The 20,463-nt window shown below is 51.1% G+C and overlaps 1 protein-coding gene across 1 annotated transcript in view; it reads right to left on the bottom strand.

The window, feature by feature from the left end:
- AP1M1 (adaptor related protein complex 1 subunit mu 1) overlaps positions 1–20,168 on the bottom strand; it is a 28,727-nt gene extending 8,559 nt beyond the window's left edge. Inside the window, exons 1-9 of the mRNA XM_033134873.1 lie at positions 19,999–20,168; positions 14,374–14,530; positions 13,749–13,816; positions 11,982–12,112; positions 11,156–11,303; positions 2,541–2,667; positions 1,566–1,708; positions 1,029–1,100; positions 200–358 (exon numbers count right to left, since the gene is read on the bottom strand). Of these exons, the coding sequence (XP_032990764.1) occupies positions 200–358; positions 1,029–1,100; positions 1,566–1,708; positions 2,541–2,667; positions 11,156–11,303; positions 11,982–12,112; positions 13,749–13,816; positions 14,374–14,530; positions 19,999–20,040 (1,047 nt within the window). The 5' untranslated portion in view covers positions 20,041–20,168. The remainder of the gene's footprint in view (positions 1–199; positions 359–1,028; positions 1,101–1,565; positions 1,709–2,540; positions 2,668–11,155; positions 11,304–11,981; positions 12,113–13,748; positions 13,817–14,373; positions 14,531–19,998) is intronic.
- Between the last annotated feature and the right edge of the window lie 295 nt (positions 20,169–20,463).

Genomic DNA, 20,463 nt, shown 5'->3' with positions numbered 1-20,463 from the left:
CTGCCTGGCCAGCTCCTCGGCTCTCCATCCACCCTTCCTTCTGGCCCTCCCGGAAGTCCCAGGTGAAGATCCTGGCCCTAAGCCCTGCCCTGAGGCTTGGAAAGGGCCCGCAGCTGCCGGGCCACAATGACAGGCACAGGGGGAACGTGGGATGTGGGCGGACGTCTGGAGGGGGTGCCCTGCCGAGAACAGCGCTCACCGGGAAGGACTTGATGGACCACACGATCTCGCTGTTTTCGGGGACCCACTTGACACTCCCCACCGTCGTCTTGAACTTGGGCGAGTCAGCGTCATTGGGCACCGGGATGTGGATCTCCACGTTGTTGGCCGTCGACCGCCGCTTGAACTGGCTCTTGGCCTGGAGAGGAGGCCCATGCGGTAAAGGGTGAAGGCGCGATAGCCCAGCCCCGCCAGCCTGTCGCCACGTTGACCACATGCCCCTCAGCTTGGACTGTGGGACCCTCCACCGAGCTGAACCCCACCAGTTCTCAGGCACAGCCCATCCCTCTCTCACGCCCCGAGATCTTCCCTACCCCTGACTTTGAAAGTTCCGTCTCTGCCTTCCTAGTCAATCCCTTGACCTTCGGGGCTCCCCAGCCCTCCCTCCGGCCCAGCCCTGGCCTCCTAGGACTTCAAGGTCTGTGTCCTCAAGGCTGGCCGAGGCTAGACAGGGTGTACTGAGTAGAAGGAGTGCTCCACCTGACAGGGAGGACCTTCCTGGCTGCATGGCCACAGGCCACTGCTACAATGGCCACACCCAGGCCCTGGGCGTGATTCTCCCCTCTGTGCCCCAGGCCCACTCCTGAATCTGCGCTCACAGGGAGGCTGTAAGAATGACAGCCACAGGCCTCACCGCCTAGGAGGGGAGTCACAGAGGCAGCCCCACAGGAGCCCCAGCCCTGGGTGAGAACCGTAGCCAAAGGCCATGGACAGGCTGGAGACACAGGAAGCCCCGCCCTGGGAAGGGTCGTCCCCGTGCCCCCTCACCGTCTTGTCCCAGGCTGATGTGTGCACAGGTATACACACACCTTGATCATGTACTCAATGCGGCTGTGGGAATGCTTTTCAATCACTGACTCGATCCATATCAAGGGCTTGACCTGCCGGGGGAGGAGAGATGACACTCACACCTGGTCGTAGTACAAAGCCCCATTTCAGAGGGAGACCAAGGCCCAGGGCGAGGGACCCTTCACCCGGGTGTGAGCCCAGGGCTCTCGGAGGAGTCCACAGCTGCACGAGGAAAGGCCCGAGCACAGAGCCCCGGCAGCAGAGAGCTGCCAAGGGCCTCCGTGAAAACGCGGAGAACATCACCAGGGACGCTGCTGGGGCTGCCCGGGAAGGGGCCTGGCCCCTCACAAAGCTCAGAGACCCACGTCTTCAAACACAGGCTCTTTGGAGCTGGGGCAGCCCCAGTACTCGCCCTGGGGGTCACGTCGTGGACACGAGCCTCATCCTGGATGGGGACTGTCCCACCCGTGGGGAGGGGGCAGAAGCCCACCCGGAGCCTCCCTGGCTGCATGGCGGCGAGAGCTGGCCCCAGGGTGGGGGACCCTGGGCGCACTCACGTGGGTGTTGAGACGGTAGGACATGAGCTCGAACTCGCCGTCGGGTGGGATAAAGGAGATGGTGCGGTCATTCTCGAAGCGGGAGAGCCGCACGCACTGGTGGAACTTGACGTCCTCCAGTTCCACTGACTTGCTTTTGCCACCTGAGAGGAGGCGGGGGTGAGGGCGGGACAGACCCGAGGCCTCCGGGCCACTCTCAGCAATGCTTCCACTGCCTGGGCTCCCCCGCCCCCCAATCTGTGACAACATCTTGGGCCCTGAACACAAAAGGGACCGGGTTCTGAAACAAGCCTGGCCCCCCCCAGTCCACCCTCCCAGCCCTCCTCAGCCTCCTGAAGACCCCTTCACCTCCCGACGCTGGGCTCACGCTCAGCCTGGTTCACGCCAAATCCCCAAGCAGGGTGGCTGCTCGGGACACATTTGCTGAATGACTAACAAAGCCAGCTGGGAGGTTTGTGGTACTAGCTCGGGGCTCCCGAGGGCCCTGGCCCCGCTGTCCCTTGGGTCCTAGGGTCCTGTCTTGGTTTCCCACCCACAGAGGGGCTGTGTGGGTGGAACCCAGCCCTAGGAAGGGAGCTGCTCTGCCACTGCGGAGGTAACTCTGACCACGCCGGTCACGCACCCGCCATGGTTGGCCTGTGGCAGGCTGGGAGGCAGGTGGTCCAGTTTGTAAACACGGAGCCCCAGCAATCGGGACCCCGGAGGCTGCTCTAGCCCTGGCCCACAACAGGACGTGCTACCTCCAGGCCAGGTCCCTTCTATTAATTTATCAGGTGTTAATTTTAGGTATCATTTCTAGGTATTAGTTTTCACAGTTGTCTCATAAACAACATGAAAATGTTTTTAAACCAAGTGCTTGAGATCAACATTCTTTCACTGAGGTAAATGTTCCCTCAGCTCTAATTTGAGCTCAGGATGCAGTTGCGTCCAGGGCAAGGCCTGCTGTGTGACGGGGCCCCGGGCCTGGGTACTCACGGCCCGTGTTGTCGAAGAGGACCTTGTCGTTGAGGCCCAGGCGCAGCTCGGGCATGCCTGACAGGAAGACCCGCATCTTGATGGAGCCCACGATCTCACTGCGCAGGACGTTGCCATTGGCACTGACCTGGGGGGAAGGGAGGGATGTGAAGGGAGGCCCAGCTTGCCAGCCACTGTCCCCCGCCATGCTGCATGACCCTCTCGGCCACCCCCATTCTCAACTCCCTTCTCACTGTCCCGGGCTGGGGGCGCCTCACCCATCCCATCCAGCCTTCCTGCCAGAGCCAGCGAGGCAGATCCTTGTGGGCTCTGCTCTCTAGCCCTCAGGCCACAGGGGCTCCCCCCTCACAGACAGGCCTGCTGACCTGGGCCCGGAATCCTGTCTGAGGGCTCTTTCATGCATCGCGACCTCTGAGGAGCCCTAAATGCCGGGGGAAGACCTGGGGACTCGTCCCTGTGCCAGGCCTCTCTCTCGGAGCAGGCCACACTCATTTTTTTCCAGATCCCTGTTTCTCCATGTGGGGTTTGCGGAGGCCACCAGGCCCACATCCCTGAGCGCCTGTTAAAGATGGAGCTTCCTGGCCCTGACCCCTCCTTGCTCCCCAGGGCTACCCTGAGTCTTATAACCACAGATACAAAATAACAACGCACTTAAACAGGTACAGGCACAGTGCTCACATCCCTCTGAGCCAGAGGCTCTCTCGGCACCCCTCAACCATCTTTGGGTCAGGGCTATGACTTGGGCAACCCTGTCACTCATGTGCCAACTGGAGGCATCTGAGAGTGCGATTAAAACTCACAACAGGCTGACGGGCAAACCCTGAAACTGTCCTAGAGACTGATGGAGCTACTCTCCTTGTGTCCATTTTAGAGATAAGAACACTGAGGCACAGAGGGGGGAGCCACCCTCCAAAGGCACAGAGCAGATAACTGAGGCGCTGGGGCCACCACCCTGACCACCACCCCACAGAGCCACTCTGTATGAGGCCACATCCACACCAGCAAACAAGACTGGGGCCACCCCGGCCACTCCTCAGGCACATAGCCACACACATGGTAGAGGGCCCGAGCTTCCGATTTATGCAAAGAAGCAGGAAATTCTGTCCACATGTCCACACGAAAGCCCTTTTCCTCTGAGGGGAGCAGAGAACTGAGGCACTGAGCGGCTGAAGACCCCGAGTGGGTACAGAACAGGACAGGAGGCCCTGCAGGCTCTGACTCTGTCACTTCGGTCGCTCGCTAGACTTTGGCCACACGGGCCTCTCGCTGTCCTCACCCCAGCAAGCAGCTCCCTGACCCATGGCGCACATCAGCTGCCGCCTGCTCTGCCTCCCCCAGCCCGGCTGCCTGTCTCGTCTCCCTCCTCGTGAGGGGGCTGTGCCAAGCTGCTCGCCGTTGGGTCAGCACAGGGAGGCGCCTGAAGGCAGGTGGAAGTCAGCAGCAATGGTAGACCGGGCGTGGGTCCTCCTGTTTGGGCTCTGGCTGGCTGCCACTCCCACCTGCCTTACTCCACGGGTCCTCCGTGCCACCCCCTGCACTGTGACTGCCCCTCGGTCCCCTTCTCTGGGGGGCTGTGTCCCCCTTGGGGAGTCGGGACTGCACAGTCTTCTGTAATTGAGCATGGGAGGTCATGAATGCTGGGAAGGCAGGCCCAGGAAGTGGAGACAGAAAGCCACACAGCCCACAAAGCTAATCTTCGCCCTGCGGGCAGCAGGGTTGCCCTTCTCAGCTGAGGGGGGACCAGTGGCCCAAAGCCGGTGCCTCCCCCAGGGCAGGCACGGAGGAGATGTTTGCCGAGGGACCGGCTGCTTAAGTGCACTACGCCATCCAGATTTCTGGGCTCTGAAGGCTGATGTTGACTCGGCTGCCGGCTCTGCAAACACACTTAGGAAGGTGGCGTTCCAACACGCCTGGATGTCCTTACGTGCCTCATGCTGCCTCGTGTATGGAGGAACAGAGTCCTTTAGGTACAGCCTCATGCAGGGACGTCCCCAAACCTTTGAATTCTCTGTGCTTTCCCACACAGCTGTTTTCCTGCTCTTGGGATTTGCTTTTCCACCCAGGACACCCCAGAGCCAGATGGACCATGTATTGGGGTCAACAAACAATTCAGACCAAGGTCCTCAGGTAGGAGGGGAATGCAGTTAGTGAAGCCACCGTCTCGCCCCTCGACTTAAAAAGTAAGAAGGCAAATTCAGTTACGTGAAGTCCATTAGGAGCCTCTCTCTGGGAAGCATCTCAACAGTGCCACGTCTGGGAAGTCAGCCTCCAGAAATCCTGCCCAGGGAAGCGAGATGCCCAAAACACGTCTGAGGATGCAAGAGCACGCTCATTTCTGCACTGTGTGTCACAGTCAGGATGGGCGTCCCTAAGTGAGCCACGTGACGGCACCGGCCTAGTCATCGTGGGCCACACACACAGTGGAGGTGGGGCGATCTCTGATGTGGAGACAGGCCAGCTGTGGGTGACGTGGGGTTGGCTTACATCCTTTCTCTGCCACTGACTTTAGGCATAGGCAACTATGGGAAGACTGAAAAGCGCAGCAAGCAAATCCAGGAGGAGCCGAGAATAAGCAGCAACCCCCGCCCCCCCATGTGAAAGCGCAGAGGAACCTGGAAGCGGAAGTGAGTACTGGGTGCAGACAGGGCTCTCAGAAGCACCTAGCTCTGGCTCCAGGACAGAAGGGGAACTCCTGCCACTCAGAGGAGTAAAGAAATCCCCTTTCTTCCCCCTTCTCTGCTCCCCGAGACCCCAAGCAATCTGACTGCTGTTCCGAGAGGGTGGGGCAAGCCCAGTATTCAGGCCCAAGTGTGGCCAAGGATGACAGAGTGGGGATCTAGAGCCCCAAGTGCTTGGCAACAGAACCAAAAGGGAAGCCCCAGGCAGCCGGAAAGTACCAGGCAGATAGCAGAGGGTGAGGAGTTCAGGAAAGCAGACCCATGGCATTGCTTATGTCTTTAGATCTCTCTAGAACTGGGCATGCAGCGAGAGGGTCATAATTAGCATACCAAAGACTTTGAGAACCAAACTACCCAGTTCCTGACTGACCACCAGGCAGTGCATACTTTGGGGAGATTCAAATTGCAAATGGCACAAAGGCTTTGAAAACTGAACTGACACTCATGGCCCAAAGTGGGGATTGGAACTTGTGGTCTGAACCGAACCAAGTCAACCGTCAGCTAAAACAAAAATATCAACATTCTCCATATCACTTAAATAAGACCTAGAATCTTAAAATGTAATGTTAAAAAAAGTCCACGATAGAATCTAAAATTATTCAGCACACACAGAATGAAAATTCAGCTCACGTGGAAAATACAATCAACAGACACCAACAATGACATAGATATTTGGGATTAGCTGACAAAGACTTTAAATAGCTACGATAAAAATTGCAAACACTCTTGCAACAAACGTTAAAATAAAAAATCTCATAAAGAAACATGACAGGAAAAAGAGCCAAATGGAAATTTTATACTGAGAAATACAATAACTGAAATTAAAAACTTGCTGGATGGACTCAGTAGCAGAATGGCAAAGAGTCAGTGAACTTGAAAACAGATCAATGGAAATTATTCAATCTAAAACAACAGAGAGAAGAAAAGATGGAATAAAATGAACAGAGCTCGGGGACAATAACAGAATGTTTAACATTCACATCACTGGAGTCCAGAAGGAAAAAAGAGAAATGATTAGAACAAATTTGAGGAGATAATGAAAATATCCCAAGTTTGGTGAAAGACATAAACCTATAGATTCAAAAAGTCAAACAAATTCCAAATGTAAAAAACACAAATATATGCATACCTAGACACATCATAATCTAACTGCTGAAAACTAAAGCAAAAAAAAAAAAAAAAAAAAAAAAATCTGGACAGCAGCCAGAGACAATGAGTTGCCAATAGGGAAACAAGGATTTTTCCCCTAACTAGACTAGTGACTAGACTTCTCATTACAAACCATGGAGCCCAGAAGGAAGTAGCACATTTTTAAGGTGCTTAGAGAAAACTGACAACCCAGAATTTCACATCCAGTGCAAATCTCCTTTAGGAATGAAGGTGAAATAAAGTCATTCTTCAAGGAAGGAAACTAAGGGAATTTGAAGCTAGTAGACCTCTTCTAGAAGAATTGCTAAAATAAGATTTAGATGGAAGAGAAATGATACCAGAAGGGAACCTGGAAAATCAGGAATGAAGGAAGAACAACAGAAATGGTAAATATCTGGGTAAATAAGGTAGACTATTCTTATTCTCTTCATGAGTTCTTTAAAGTATGTTTAACAACTGAAAGCAAAAACTTTAACATTGTCTGATGGAGTTTCAATGCCTGTAGATGAATACATAGGACAACTATGTATACAATACCAACATAAATGGGTAGTAAAGATTCTAAATTTTAATCAAAGTGGTAAAATACTGTCCTAAGTAGACTGTAAGTATGTATTTAAGTAGAAGGTAAGTATGTATTTTATAGAAACCACTAAAAAAACTATACAAAGAAATACAGTAAAAACCACAACAAGCAAAATAGAATACTAAAAATGTTCAAATAACCCACAGAAAGATAAGAAAACAAAGGGATGAAAAACAGAGGGAACAAACAGAAAACAAATAAAATAGTAGACTTTAATCCAAAAAATTTATAGTGATAGTAAGTATAAATGTTTTAAACATAGCAATTAAAAGACAGAGACTGTCAAAATGGATTTTAAAAAATGACCCTACTATATGTTATCAATAAGAAACTCATTTCAAATATCATGTAGGGAAGTTAAAAGTAAGAGGATTTAAAAAAGAGAAGTAAAAGGGTACAAAGACATATACTGTGTAAACACTAATCAAAAGAACTCTAGAGTGACAATATTAATAGCAAAATAGACTTCACAGCAAAAAAAAATACCAGGAATAAAGAGGGCCATTACATAAAGAAAAAGGGCTGAGTTCACCAAGGAAACATAAGAATCCTAAGTGTGTCTGCACTTAACAGCAGAGCTTCAAAACATGTGAAGCAAAGACAGACAAATTCACAGTGACAGAGATTTTAACACTCCTCTGTCAGTAATGGGCAAAACTAATAGACAGAAAATTAGCAAGACTTGCTAGAAGAATTGAATAATGCCATTTAACCAAATGGATTTAACTGGCATTTAAAGAACACTCCACCCAACAACAGCAGAATATACATTTTTTTATTCAAGTGTACATGGAACATTCACCAAGAGAGATATTTTGGGCCATGAAAACAAACCTTAACTTTTCCACAAAGATGGTGCCACAAGCGAAGAAGGAAGCCCCTGCCCCTCCCAAAGCCAAAGCCAAAGCCAAAGCAAAGTCTTTTGAAGGCGAAGAAAACAGTCCTGAAAAGCATCCACAGCCACAAAAAATAAATAAATAAACAAAAAATAAGAAAAAGATCTGCACATCACCCCCTTCCAAAGGCCAAGACACTGCGGCTCCAAAGGCAGCCCAAATATTCTCAGAGGAGCACCCCCGGGAGAAACAAGCTTGACCACTATGCCATCATCACATTCCCCCTAACTACGAGTCAGCCATGAAGAAAATAGAAGACAACAATACACGTGTGTTCATTGTGGATGCCGAGGCCAACAAGCACCAGATCAAACAGGCTGAGAAGAGGCTCTATGACCTTGACATTGCCAAGGTCAACACCCTCAACAGGTCTGACGGAGAGAAGAAGGCATACGTTCGACTGGCTCCTGACTACGATGCTTTGGATGTTGCCAACAAAATTGGGAGCATCTAAATTGAGTCCAGCTGGCTAATTCCAAAACTAAAAATTTTTCACTGTAAACAACAAAACAAACCTTAATAAACTTTTAAGAGTTGACATTATACAAAGTATATTCTCAAACAATAACGGAATTAAAAATCAATGTTAAAAAAAATGCAAACATTTACAAATTAACAAATATACTTTTATTAAATAATAGATGGATCAAAAAGGAAGTCTCAAGACAAATTTGAAAATATGTTGAACAAAAATGAAAACCCAACATACCAATTGTGGGATGCCGCTAAAGCAGTGCTTAGAGAGTAATTTATAGCATTAAATGTTTGTATTAGAAAAGAAGGTTTCAAATTAATATCTTCAGTTTCTACCTTAAGAAACTAGGAAAAAAAAGAGCAAAATAAAACCAAATCATGGAGAAGGAAATATTAAAGAGCAGAAATCAATGAAATTAAAAACAAAAACAATAGAGAAACATCAATGAAATATAAAGCTGATTCTTTGTAAACATTAATAAAATAGATGAAACTCTCACAAGACTGACAAAAAATAAGAAACATGACATAAATTACCAATATCAGGAATGAAAGAGAGGATATCAGTACAGAGCCGGCAGACATTAAAAAGATAATAAGGGAATACTATAAGCAATACTACGCATATAAACTCAATGACTTAGATGAACGGACCAACTTCTTAAGAAAACAGCAAACTACCAAAACTACCCAAGATGAAACAGAAAACCTGAATAGTCCTATAACTCAAAGGATCGAAATTTGTAGCGAAAAATATTCTTAAAAAGAAATCTCCAGGCTCAGAAAATTTCACTGGTGAATTCTACATAAAATTAAAAATATACAATCTATAATAGCTTCAAAAAAATGAAACACTTAGGTATAAATCTAATGAAACATGTACACAGTAAAAACTACAAAACACTTATGAAAGAAGTAAAAGATGACCTAAATATAAAGAGATATACTGTTTCAGGGGTTATGAGTCTTAATATACTAAAGATATCAATTTCCCCTCAAAATTGATTAATAGTTACTTAATACAATACCAATCAAAATCCTGGCAGAACTTTTTTTATAGATATAGACAGGCTGATTCTCAAATTCTATACAAAGGAACTAAATAGTTAAAACAATTTTGAAAAAGAAGAATTTTGGGAGAATCACATTATCTGATTTTCAGACTTACTACAAAGTTAGTTATCAAGACAGTGCAGTATTAGCGAAGGAATAGGTACATAGATCAATGGAACACAATAGAGATCCCAGAAATAGATTCACACAGATATGGCCCATTGATTTTTGACGAAAATGCAAAAATAATTCAATGGAGAAAGGACAATCTTCAAAAAAGTGATAATAGGACAACTACAAAATATTATTCCATATGCAAAAAATGGATATAGACCTCATACCTTATGTAAAATTTAACTCGAAATTGATCACAGACCTAAAAGTAAAACTATAGGAGTTTTAGAAGAAAATTTAGGAGAAAATCTATATGACCTTGGGTTTGGCAATGAATTTTCAGACATCGCACCAAAACACAATCAATTGGACGTTTTCAAAATTAAAAATGTTTGCTCTGTGAAAGACACTGCCAAGAGAATGAAAAGACAAATGACAGACGGGGAGAAAATATTTTCAAATCACACATCTGACAAAAGACTTACATCCAGAATATATAAAGAACTTTCAAAACTCAACAATCAGAAAACAAACAACCCAATTTAAAAATGCTCCAAAGACACACAGACACTTCTCCAAAGAGGATCTATGGGTGACAAAGAAGCACATGAAAAGATGTTAAACGTCATGAGCCACTAGGGAAATGCAAATTAAAGCCATGATGAGATACCAATACATACCTATTAGAATGACAAAAATAAAAATACTCATCACGGATGTGGAGCAACCAGAACTCTCAGATGTTACTGGTGGGGATGCAACATGGTGTGGCCACAATGGAAACCAGCTTGGCAGTGTGGCATAAAGTTAAACATACACTTAACCATACGACCCAGCAATCCCCCTGGGTATTTGCCCTAGAGAAATGAAAACTTCTGTCTACACATTAACTTGTACACGAAATGTTCATAGCAACGCTATTCACAATTGCTGAACACTGGGAAACAACCCAATGTCCTTCGGTGGGTGAACAGATAAACACACTGTGGTTCAGAATAGAAAATATAAATAAATATATGAAGAACCAACTTTTGATAAATGGAGCAACATGGATGACTCTCAAAGGCAATATGCTGAGTGAAAGAAGCCAGACTCCAAAGGTCACATCGGGAGGATTTCACTCATTTGACAATCTCAAAAAAACAAAACTATACTGACGGAGAGCAGATCCGTGGTTGCCAGGGTTTGGGGACAGGTGGGAAGGTGTGACCACCATGAGGCAGCACCAAGGGAGTCTGTGAGGTAATGGAGCCGTTCAGTATCCTGATAATGTAATGGGTACACAAATCTGCACATACTCTAAAATTCATAGGTCAATTTTACCTGGTTAGGTTTGTGTATCTATAGAATAAAGTCCCAAAGGACGACAATGAATTCTTCAGTGTGGTAGTCTTTCTGAACACGGAGCCCTTCACTTTCTAACTGTATATACTGTTGTCTTTTTAAAATAATGCACATGTGTTGATTCTAAAGAAGAAGAAAAGCTAATGAAGATAAAAGAAGCTCGCGTTGTGATGAGTGGTCCAAACTGAATCCTGCTGATCTGCTATCACACGGAACCTGAATATTTCTCAGGGCTTTGCTAGTTTTAAAAGTCTACTTGCCTTTACAACAATCATGGAGAAGACAACATTTTTTAAAAAGAAAGAAAAGAAGGGAACCTACCAAGAGGTTGACTGACTCGATGACGTCCAAGAAGACCTCATTCTTCCGGTATTTGATGCCCTCAGACCGCCAAGACACGGCATTGGTGACGGTGGCTGGGGGCCGAGGGGCCCCCGTTTCCAGCTTGTGGCCTTCCTGAGTGATGTACCTGGGGGACCACGCTCAGAGTTAAGGATCTCAGACAGTGACATTCCTGAAGACAGCCCCACACTGTAGAAGGCTCCAGAAAAGGCAGGCTCTGGTTTCACCTGGGGCTGTGTGAGTCAAGGACCTCTTATGATTTCCAAAAAACCCCAACAAACTCAAGTTACAATGAACATGGAGCATTCATTTCGGGGGCCACTGGTAGTAGTGAGGAAAACCAGTGTTGGCATGCAGAGGGGACTGGCCCCCTCGGAAAGTAACTTGGTGACCCCGCTCCCACTTGGGGAGCACCAGGCATGAGACAGGGGCAAGTCCCATGGCTTCCCTGAGACTTCCTTTGCTCCCCTGTACGACGGGGAGACAGCACCTCAGACTGTCACTCAGGTGACTGTAAGAGGCTCACAGAGGGCCCAGGGCATGAGAAGTGCTTAATCCACAGTGGCCTTTATTTTGAAGGGCAGGATTCCGGAGAAAGAAGATTTTTTTAAAATCACAGCCTCCTTTGTGACAATAAAAACAAAGGCAGGTGACTCCTAACCACCAGGCATTTCATACGGCTTCGTGGATGGAAAATAAAGACCTAGTAACAGGAAAGCGCTCGTGCCATGCAGGGATGCTGTGTGGGAAAGGATCCCAAGGGGCCCACTGCCATGGCCCCCAGGCCCCCAGCCTGCACACTCACTCCTGCAGGATCTTGCTGTCGGTGGTCTGGGGGTAGCCGAAGTCCATGAGCTCATCCAGCAGCTCATAGATGATGACAAAGTTGTCTCGGATGCTCTCCTCCTCCAGCTCCTTGAAGTACTCTGAAAACACCTGTGGTGTCGGCGGTGGGGGCAGGCGGACGGGGGAGAGGAAGGATGGGCAAAGGGATGAACACTTGCACAAATCCATTTGCCCTTCACACCCTGCAGCCCAGAGACAATAGCCCTTTTGCCCACAAGCTGCATTTGCCCATGTCCGGGCGTGGCAACTGCTACGGAGGCTCTAGGCCTTCGACTTCAGGCAATGAGGGCCGCAGTGTGGCTGCCTGAGAAGTGGGAACCAGGCTGGGGCTGCGCAGGCGTCCTCTGAGGCCTGGTCAGAAGCCTCGCCATTCCTGTGGCCTGCTCTCCCCTCGCTGACAGACGCGCCCAGGCCTGGGGCCCCTTCCCAGCGTCTCTTGAATCCCCACGGTAACTGTCACCCTTGGCCTGAGTCAGAAGCGACTCGGGTGGGAAGCAAGAGCCACTGGGGACAGGTTAAGTGGTCTTTCAGACTCGCCAGCCTCCCTGAGCTGCCAGTCTGTGCAGCTGTGCAGGCAGACGCATCTTTCCCATTTCAACAGGCTCAAGGAAGGCATGCCAAGGAAGAAACGTTTCGTTAGCACTAATACCAAAGGAAGGGCACCAAAGCAGCGAGGAACTGCCAGACACTGCAGGGAGGAGAACCTCCTCCTCCCACTTCCCAGCTCCCAGGCCCTGCCTCTGAAAGCACCGCCAGTCCACAATGAAGGCTCACTTCCTGCTCTCCTCCCCGCACACCCTCTCTGCCAGACAGCCCATTCCCCAAGGTTCAGCACAGGTGTTCCTCAGGTACGAAAGCTTTCTTGGGCCCACTCCAGACCTCCGGGGTCCAATTTTCCACTTTCGTCAACACTTCAGCCAGGCCCTCCATTTCTCTTCTGGAAGCTTCAGCAGCCTCACCGGCTGCCCTCGTATTCTTTCTCTGCTCGGCAGCCAGAGACTATCTTACCTCAAATCAGGTCTTGGCAGTCTCCTGCTTAAAGCCCTCCACCATTGCTCATTATACTTGGAATAAAATCTGAACTCCGCACTAGGCCTCGCACGCCTCTCCTGACCCCCACCTGTGGTCCAGTCCCACCCACCTTACTGACCTGTCCCACTCTGTCCCTCACTCCCCCTGTCCGGGCCCCCTGGCCTGCCTCATGTTCCCTGACTATACCACATGTACTCCTGCCCCAGGGCCTTTGCACGTGCTGCTCTCTCCGTCTCCCCATCGTGCTGTCAGCCTGGGCCTGATGTGTGCGAGCTCTCTCCATGGCATGCCTCAGCAGGCCAAAGCCTTGAGAGCCCCCGGGAGATTCTGAGCAGGGCTTAGCTCTGCCCTCTTTCTGCTTACCTCACTCCCCAACCCCTGACTCTCAGCTGGCCAGCCTCCACCCTTCCACAGTCAGCTGGGGGCATACCTGCTTCTCCTGGGGTCAGGGGACACCCCTGCTCTGAGCCCCACCTTCTCCTGTTCACTTTTCTCCCCTCACCAGGACAGTGGGGGGCAAACAAGGCCACAGAATCCCACACACAGGGCAGCTGGAGCCCGCCATCCCACTTCCTGGGGTTTCAGTCTCAGACCTCCCTGGGAATGCTGCAGCCCTCGGGTGGATGGTAAGGGAAGGTACACAGCAGAGCCAGGGTGACCAACACCCCTCCAGGGCCCTGGTGGCTTGACTCACCTGCACCACCTTATAGAGGAATGAGAACACGAGTGACACGCATGCATTCTTCTTGGAGGTGGCAACCACTGCATGGCGGCCACAGTTAAGGAGCATTCAGAGGCCTGGGCCACCACCTTCCCCAGCCCCACCCAGCTGTTCACTTCTATCATTTAAGGTGAGGTCCTACAAGACCCTGCTGAGCCTCACTGCCACCACGCCTCACTTCTCCGTGCCACCCCCACTGCAGCTCCTGGACTGAGCCTCCCTCTCGCCTGCAGAGCCTTTGCCCAGGCCCCGCGCTCCTGGGGCCCACCCACTCCTCTGGCTGGCAGACCTCTTGCCTTCCTGCAGGTCTCCTCCAGGATGTCACCTCCTCAGGGAAACCTTAATGGATCCCCAGACCAGAGGACGTCCCTGTCACACCCTTTCCTCTCCTAACATCCATCACGCTTGTCATCATGGGTTCTCTGCCCATCTCCTCAGGCAGCAAGGAGCTCCGGGATGGCAGGGCTGGGCCTCTTGGCCCCGCTGTGCCCAAGGCAGCTGGGCCAGGCCAGGGCAGGTGCTGGCAGCTCTCGGGTGCATGTGTGGGTGCACACGTACATGCCCACAAAGGAGTCCCCTGGGATCTCCCCTGGGATACGATACAGGTTGTTGTGCTTGATCCACATGAAGCGGACCCCACCGTGAGCCAGGATGGGCGACAGCATCCCTTCCTCCTCCTTCTCCATTAGGATGGGCATGAAGTGCTCCACTTCCGACATGTCCACATCACCGCGGTAGTTCCGGCAGATGAGCACCTGGGTGGGGGCGGAAGGGTGGGAAGCAGCTTTCATTTTCAGTGCCTAGGGTGGGGGGTGAGACATGCCAGGGGCAGCGGGGGTCTCTGCAGGGGAGGCTGGGAGGGGATGTGGGACCAGGGTCCAGAACTGAATTGCTCAGGAGATACCAAGTGCAACAACGTCCCATAAGCTCTCACTGCAGACCTTCTCAGAGCCTTTCCTGTGCTGACTCCCCCTGCTCTTCTGCCTGTGTCAGGGCGCCCGTTCGGGGGATGCTGCTCAGTGTCCACATCTGCTAGAACCCCCCTGTGGCCTGAAGACAAGCCCTTCTCCTGGTCTCTCTCTTCCACAGCCTGTGGGTTTGGAAGCGCAGCATCCGGAACGTTTGTCCACCGCCGATGGGAACGCAGGATGGGACAACCACTTTCGTAAAGTTTGGCAGCTTCTCCCACAGCTAAACCAGCTTATGACAGCCATTTCTCTGTTAGGTATTTACAAGAGAAATGAAACCACATGTCCAAAGACTCAGATGTGAAATGTTCACAACTTTATTTTAAATGGACCCAGGCTGGAGAGAATGCTAATGTCCTTCAATAGGTGAACAGACACAAACCATGTCCATCCACACCAAGGGTCACCCCTCAGCCATGAAGAGGAGTGACCAGTCACACGCGGCAGCATGGAGGACTAGGCCATGTGAAAGAAACCAGACAATGGACAGCATATCCCGCAGGAGTCCCCTTTTATAAAATCTTGGGAAATGGTGACAGAAAACACATTAGTGTTGCCCGAGGATGGGCTGAACACAAGGGGTATGAGGAATCTTTCGGGAATGACAGAACGTGTGCTTATGGCTTCCTGGATATACACAATGACTGACTCCTCAAACTCAAGGCTTTAACTAAGCCAGTTTGTTACATGTAAGTTATACCTCCCTGAAGGAATAAAAAGGAGGGTTGAGGCTTTGGCAGCCTAAGCAAGGCTCTATTTGGAGATGCTGCCTAGGGCTGCTGCCACTCTCGTGGGCCCACGTGGACAGCCAGCTGCAGGACTTAGCAATGCACTGAGATCATCACTGAGCTGGCCAACCTGGGAACCACCTGCCTCAGAACCTATAGTTTCAGAAAACACATCACTGTCTTTATTGTTTCTAGCCGGGAGTGGGAGAAAAGAGGGAGAGTGAGAATGAAAATGAGAGTGAGTGAACATCTTCCCTTCCTAGTTCCTCTTTCGTAGGCTGTGGGCAAGGGACCTTGTGCCCTCTTCCTGCTGAGGCTCAGGCCTCTTAGGGACCCAGCACCCAGTAGGAAAGCTCACTGGCTCCTGGACCAGGCCCCGGCTGAAGGATTCACATGTGCTCCTTCATGTACTCCTTGCCAGGAGTATATGGCTGTTATTTTTACAGAGATGGACGGTGACATCCAGGGAGGTGGTGCCACGTGCCTGAAGTCACAAGTGAGCAAAGCTGAGTCAGGATTCTAGCTCCACTTCTCACCCCCTGCAGGGCCACTTCTGCTTGCCGACCACCTTGTTTTCCTGGGCTTCCCAAGGCCCACCTTCTTCCCCAGGTATCCACTTTTGGGGGCTGCCACTGACATGGAGCCCCCGGGTCCCCAGAGTGCTCCAAGAGCAGGGAGCAATTTATTTGCTCTCCCCAGGAATGAACAGAGGTCCACTCACTCAACATGAATGCACCGTGTGTCCCTCTAAGGTGGCATTGTGCTGGGCCTGGGGATACACAGGTGACCAAGACAAATAAGGTCTCTACACTGGGATACTTGCTTGGGGGGAACTGAGGATCTCCTTGGAGGCATGACCTTCAAACTGAAGCCTGAGGGGACAGGCAGGATATAGGCAGAGGGGCCAGCATGACTGAGGGCACAGGGGGAGGGACACAGGTCACGAGGCGACTTGGGAGCACTGGTTGGGTGAAGTGAGGAGAGCCTTGGAGCTGGGTCCCAGATGAAAGGACAAAGGCTGGAGGAGGCAGGCAACATTGAGCTGTTGCCCTTGACCCATAATTCCTTCCCCACAAAGAGCAAGAAGGGTCTTCTTACACAAAAGGCAGATCAGTTTCTCCCATGAAACTGCTGTCTGCCCCTGCCTCCCCTCAGAGAACAAACTGCAAGTCTGTCCCCATGGCCATCTGGCTCTTCACGGCCACGACAGTGCCTCTCCATCCATGCTTCCCTGGCTCACCCCAGTCCAGCCATCCTGGCTCCCTTACTGGTCTCTGAGCAATCCACATCTGTTCCTGCCTCAGGGCCTTTGTACATGCAGTTCCCTCTGCCCAGAATGCCCTGGCCTGGCTCTTCTCATTTCTCAAGCCTCGGCGCAAATGGCACCTCCTCCAAGAAATCTTTCCTGCTTGATGTAGCTGAGAGATCTGTCTGCAACCCGACCTTACGTTCACTGCCCACGCCATGGCTACATTGTACATTTATTTGTATCCTCATTTCTGTCACTTCTATCAGAGTCTAACATTCCCTGAGAACAGTGATCACTTCTGTCTCGTTCACCGCTTTGTCCCAACATCCAGAACAGAGCCTGGCCCATGGTAGCTGCTCAGGAAATGTCTGTGCAGTGAACATGGATACAAAGATGATAAAAAGGCCGGCCCGGTGGCTCAGGCGGTTGGTGCTCAGTTCAATTACCACATGGGCCAGTGGGCTCTCAACCACAAGGTTGCCAGTTCAACTCCCGCAAGGGATGGTGGGCTGTGCCCCCTGCAACTAACAACGGCAACTGGACCTGGAGCTAAGCTGCGCCCTCCACAACTAAGACTGAAAGGACAACAACTTGACTTGGAAAAAATCCTGGAAGTACACACTGTTCCCCAATAAAGTCCTGTTCCCCTTCCCCAATAAAATCTTTAAAAAAAAAAAAAAGTGATGAAAAGGAGGCCAGGCTAATGGCCAGGTCTCTAATGCAGGCAGTCCCATAGATGGCAGTGTCACTCACTGAAATGGAGAGCGAGCAGCTTTGGGGGGGGTGGCGGGAGTTCATTTTGGGAAATGCCAAGTTTGCAGTGGTTGTGGGACCTCCACTGTGTCCCAGAGGCCAGTGGGTCTCCAGATAAGTGCTCTGGACTGTGGTACAAATTTGAGTCACTGGCACACTGACATGAATCAAAGCCAGTCTGAGGAAAAGACAGTACAGGAGCTATACGTAGGCCCCAGCCTGATAGGCCAACATCTCCAGGGGAGAAGGGACCTGCAACCGCTGAGAGAAACAGGAGGCAAACAGAGTGCAGCCACCTGGAGCCAGCGGAAGCCCTGACAGTGGGAGTGGTGTCAGAAGCTGCAGAGAAGCAAGGAAAGTAAGGGGAGAGCTTTCTATCAGCTAAGTGTGGCCACACTGGATTCCCTGGTGATCAGAGGCTCTGGTTGGCAGATAGACACATGGTCATGTATTTCTTCATGTGCCATGACCTTATTTTGGATTAAATGAAGTCTGCGCTAGAGGCAAACTTCCAAAACACGAGCTCCGTGGGGAATGGGGAGTGGAATAATAAATGACGTGACGGTTGCTGAAAATGGGAAGGAAGCCCGTGGCTGCTCGGGAGCGTCCCTCAAGGCCGACTGGCCATGCTTCTCCTGGGCTATAATCTTCTTTTGGTGGCTCCTCCTTCCTGGGATCAAAATGGCCCCTTATGGACCTCACTCCTGTCTGGACATCTTCAACGGCCAGTCCTCCTGGCACCACCCTCCAGGCTCGTGTTACCCAGGACTTTCAGCTGCTCCTTGCCCCTTGGGCCCATTGCAACTCCTACCTGTCCACCTGACTGCCACCTGATCACCTTTCCAGCTTTTCCAGGAAGCATTTTGTAACCACCTCTCCAACCAAAACTGAGGTTAGGTAATTATATAACCTGGGGCTTTGTTCATGCCCATGTGACTAATTGGATCTGACCATCTGGATCCATGTACCCCCCTGCCAGACCTCCAGGCCCAGGGGAACTTGCAAGGACAGTGGGCTCAGAGGGGTGAAGGCACTTGCCCAAGGTCACATCACTGAGCAGCAGAGATGAGTTTTGACCTCAGCCCTAACTCCATAGTAACAGTGAGATAGTCAGCACAGGGCTTGGTACATGCTGGGTGCTGCTGAAATGTTTGTTGAAGGAACAAGTGAGCTGTGACAGGAAGCCTGTGGGACCTCTTGGGACATGGTGGCCACAGTGGAAGCAAGAACATGTGCTACCAGGACTCAGGAAACACTGCACCCACCTTGCGCACCTTGTATCGTTCTTTGCCTCTAAGGCCATGGACGGAAGCCCAACACTGGGACTCACAGGCTGTTGACTCTGGGTGGCATCCAAGGCAGGCAACCTACTCAAGGGACTCTGGGAAAGTACTGGGGGTGGGGAGTCGGGCAGGAAGGGACAGCCACTTCCAACTTGACTCCCCCCTGCTTCTGAGCTAACTCCTGCCTGCCCCCCCTAAGCCCAACACCCAGTAAGTTCTCTCACTGATCGATGTGGGACTTAAGGTTTAATGTAGCTGGACCTGTTCTCATTGCTCCCAGTTGTAAGAGGCCAGACATTCACTTGCCTTCCATCCAGGAAAGGCAACAACCAATTTCTGAAAGGCTTCAAGAGCCCTAGTTATGCTCAACTCCTCCTTCATATCTCAGTCTGATTTATCACTCCCTCCAGGAAGCCCTCCCTGACCACCAGCTGAGGCTGACTCTCCCTATTGTATCTTCACTGCAAAATCATTGCAATTTACATTTATTTGTGCTTTTTAGATCAGTGTGCCTCTCCCTCGCCAGACTGGGAGCTCCAGAGGGACAGCACCTGACTCGGATTTTGCTCAAAATGGCCTAAGAGTTAGCACCCTGCCTGGCACCTAGGAGGTGCTCCTCAAATTAACAGCTGAATGAACAAATCATTCTGGGTTCGACTCCTAAACCTGCCACATCTCTGTGACGGGTACGACCTTAGGCGGGTTATGGAACCTCTTCATGCCTCAGTTTCTCTCTCCTGTAAAATGGCTCGCCCACCACCCACCTCACCTAACCTTTGTAAATTAATGTCACAACGAACGTTAAGAAATTCATACAGACCAGCACAGAGAAATAACCAGATAAACAGAAGCGGCTGTGCTCCCAGAGGGCACACTGGCCCCGACACGCCTTGCCACCTCCGTCCGGCCAAGGGTCGGGGAGCCGCTGCCTCCGGAAGGCCTGGCTTAGAAGCTGGATGCTGCTCGCCGTCTCCGCAGCCCCCAAGGAGGCCTGAGCTTCCGGCCCACAGGGGGAGCGGGGTCGTGCGGCCGGTTACCTAGCAACAAGGCAGGTCTCGTAGACCAGAGACCGCAGCCTGGCAACCCAGCAACAGGATGGGACCCTCAGGTGAGACCTATCGGTCTCTTTGCTTAGGACCAGGGTGGGTCCCATTGACCGGCTGCCTAGCAACAGGGTGGGTCCCCAAGGGCGAGGTCCCCGCCGGCAGCCTGGCAACGGGGAGGGTGGGGAGCCCTCCGTACCTTGCCCTTCAGGTCCAGCACGTAGACAGCACTGGCGGACATGGCGGCTGCGGGAAGCCTCGGCAATAGCCGAGGGCGGCGGCGACAGCGGGGACTGCCGGGCGTTGAGGAAGGCCAGGCACGCCCCGCGACGGTTCGACTCCACTTCCGGTCCGGGGAGCCGCGCGCGGACCGTTATGTCCGGTCGAGGGAGGAGCTACTAGGAATGCGCAGGCGCAGGGCGGAATGTGCGCAGGCGTAGTACGCCCTATGTGACGTTATTTTCCGCTCGGAAAGCATCCCGGAAGTAAGACGCATAGCGTCGGGGTTGTTGCAGCTCACTGATACAGGGCACCCTCTAACTACCCAGCTGGGCGACGAAGCCTTGAAAGCTGGAAACCCTCTCGTGTGAACCAAGTTAGGTGAGAGGTCCCGGTGGTTGATCCTACATGGGGCCCAGGCCTGTGAAACTCCTATTCTGGTGGA

The sequence above is a fragment of the Rhinolophus ferrumequinum genome, chromosome 18 (genome assembly GCF_004115265.2).
Source record: "Rhinolophus ferrumequinum isolate MPI-CBG mRhiFer1 chromosome 18, mRhiFer1_v1.p, whole genome shotgun sequence".
NCBI classification, from domain to species: domain Eukaryota; kingdom Metazoa; phylum Chordata; class Mammalia; order Chiroptera; family Rhinolophidae; genus Rhinolophus; species Rhinolophus ferrumequinum.
The sequence above is the reverse complement of the archived record's forward strand: the minus strand, read 5'-3'. Positions and strand labels throughout refer to the sequence as shown.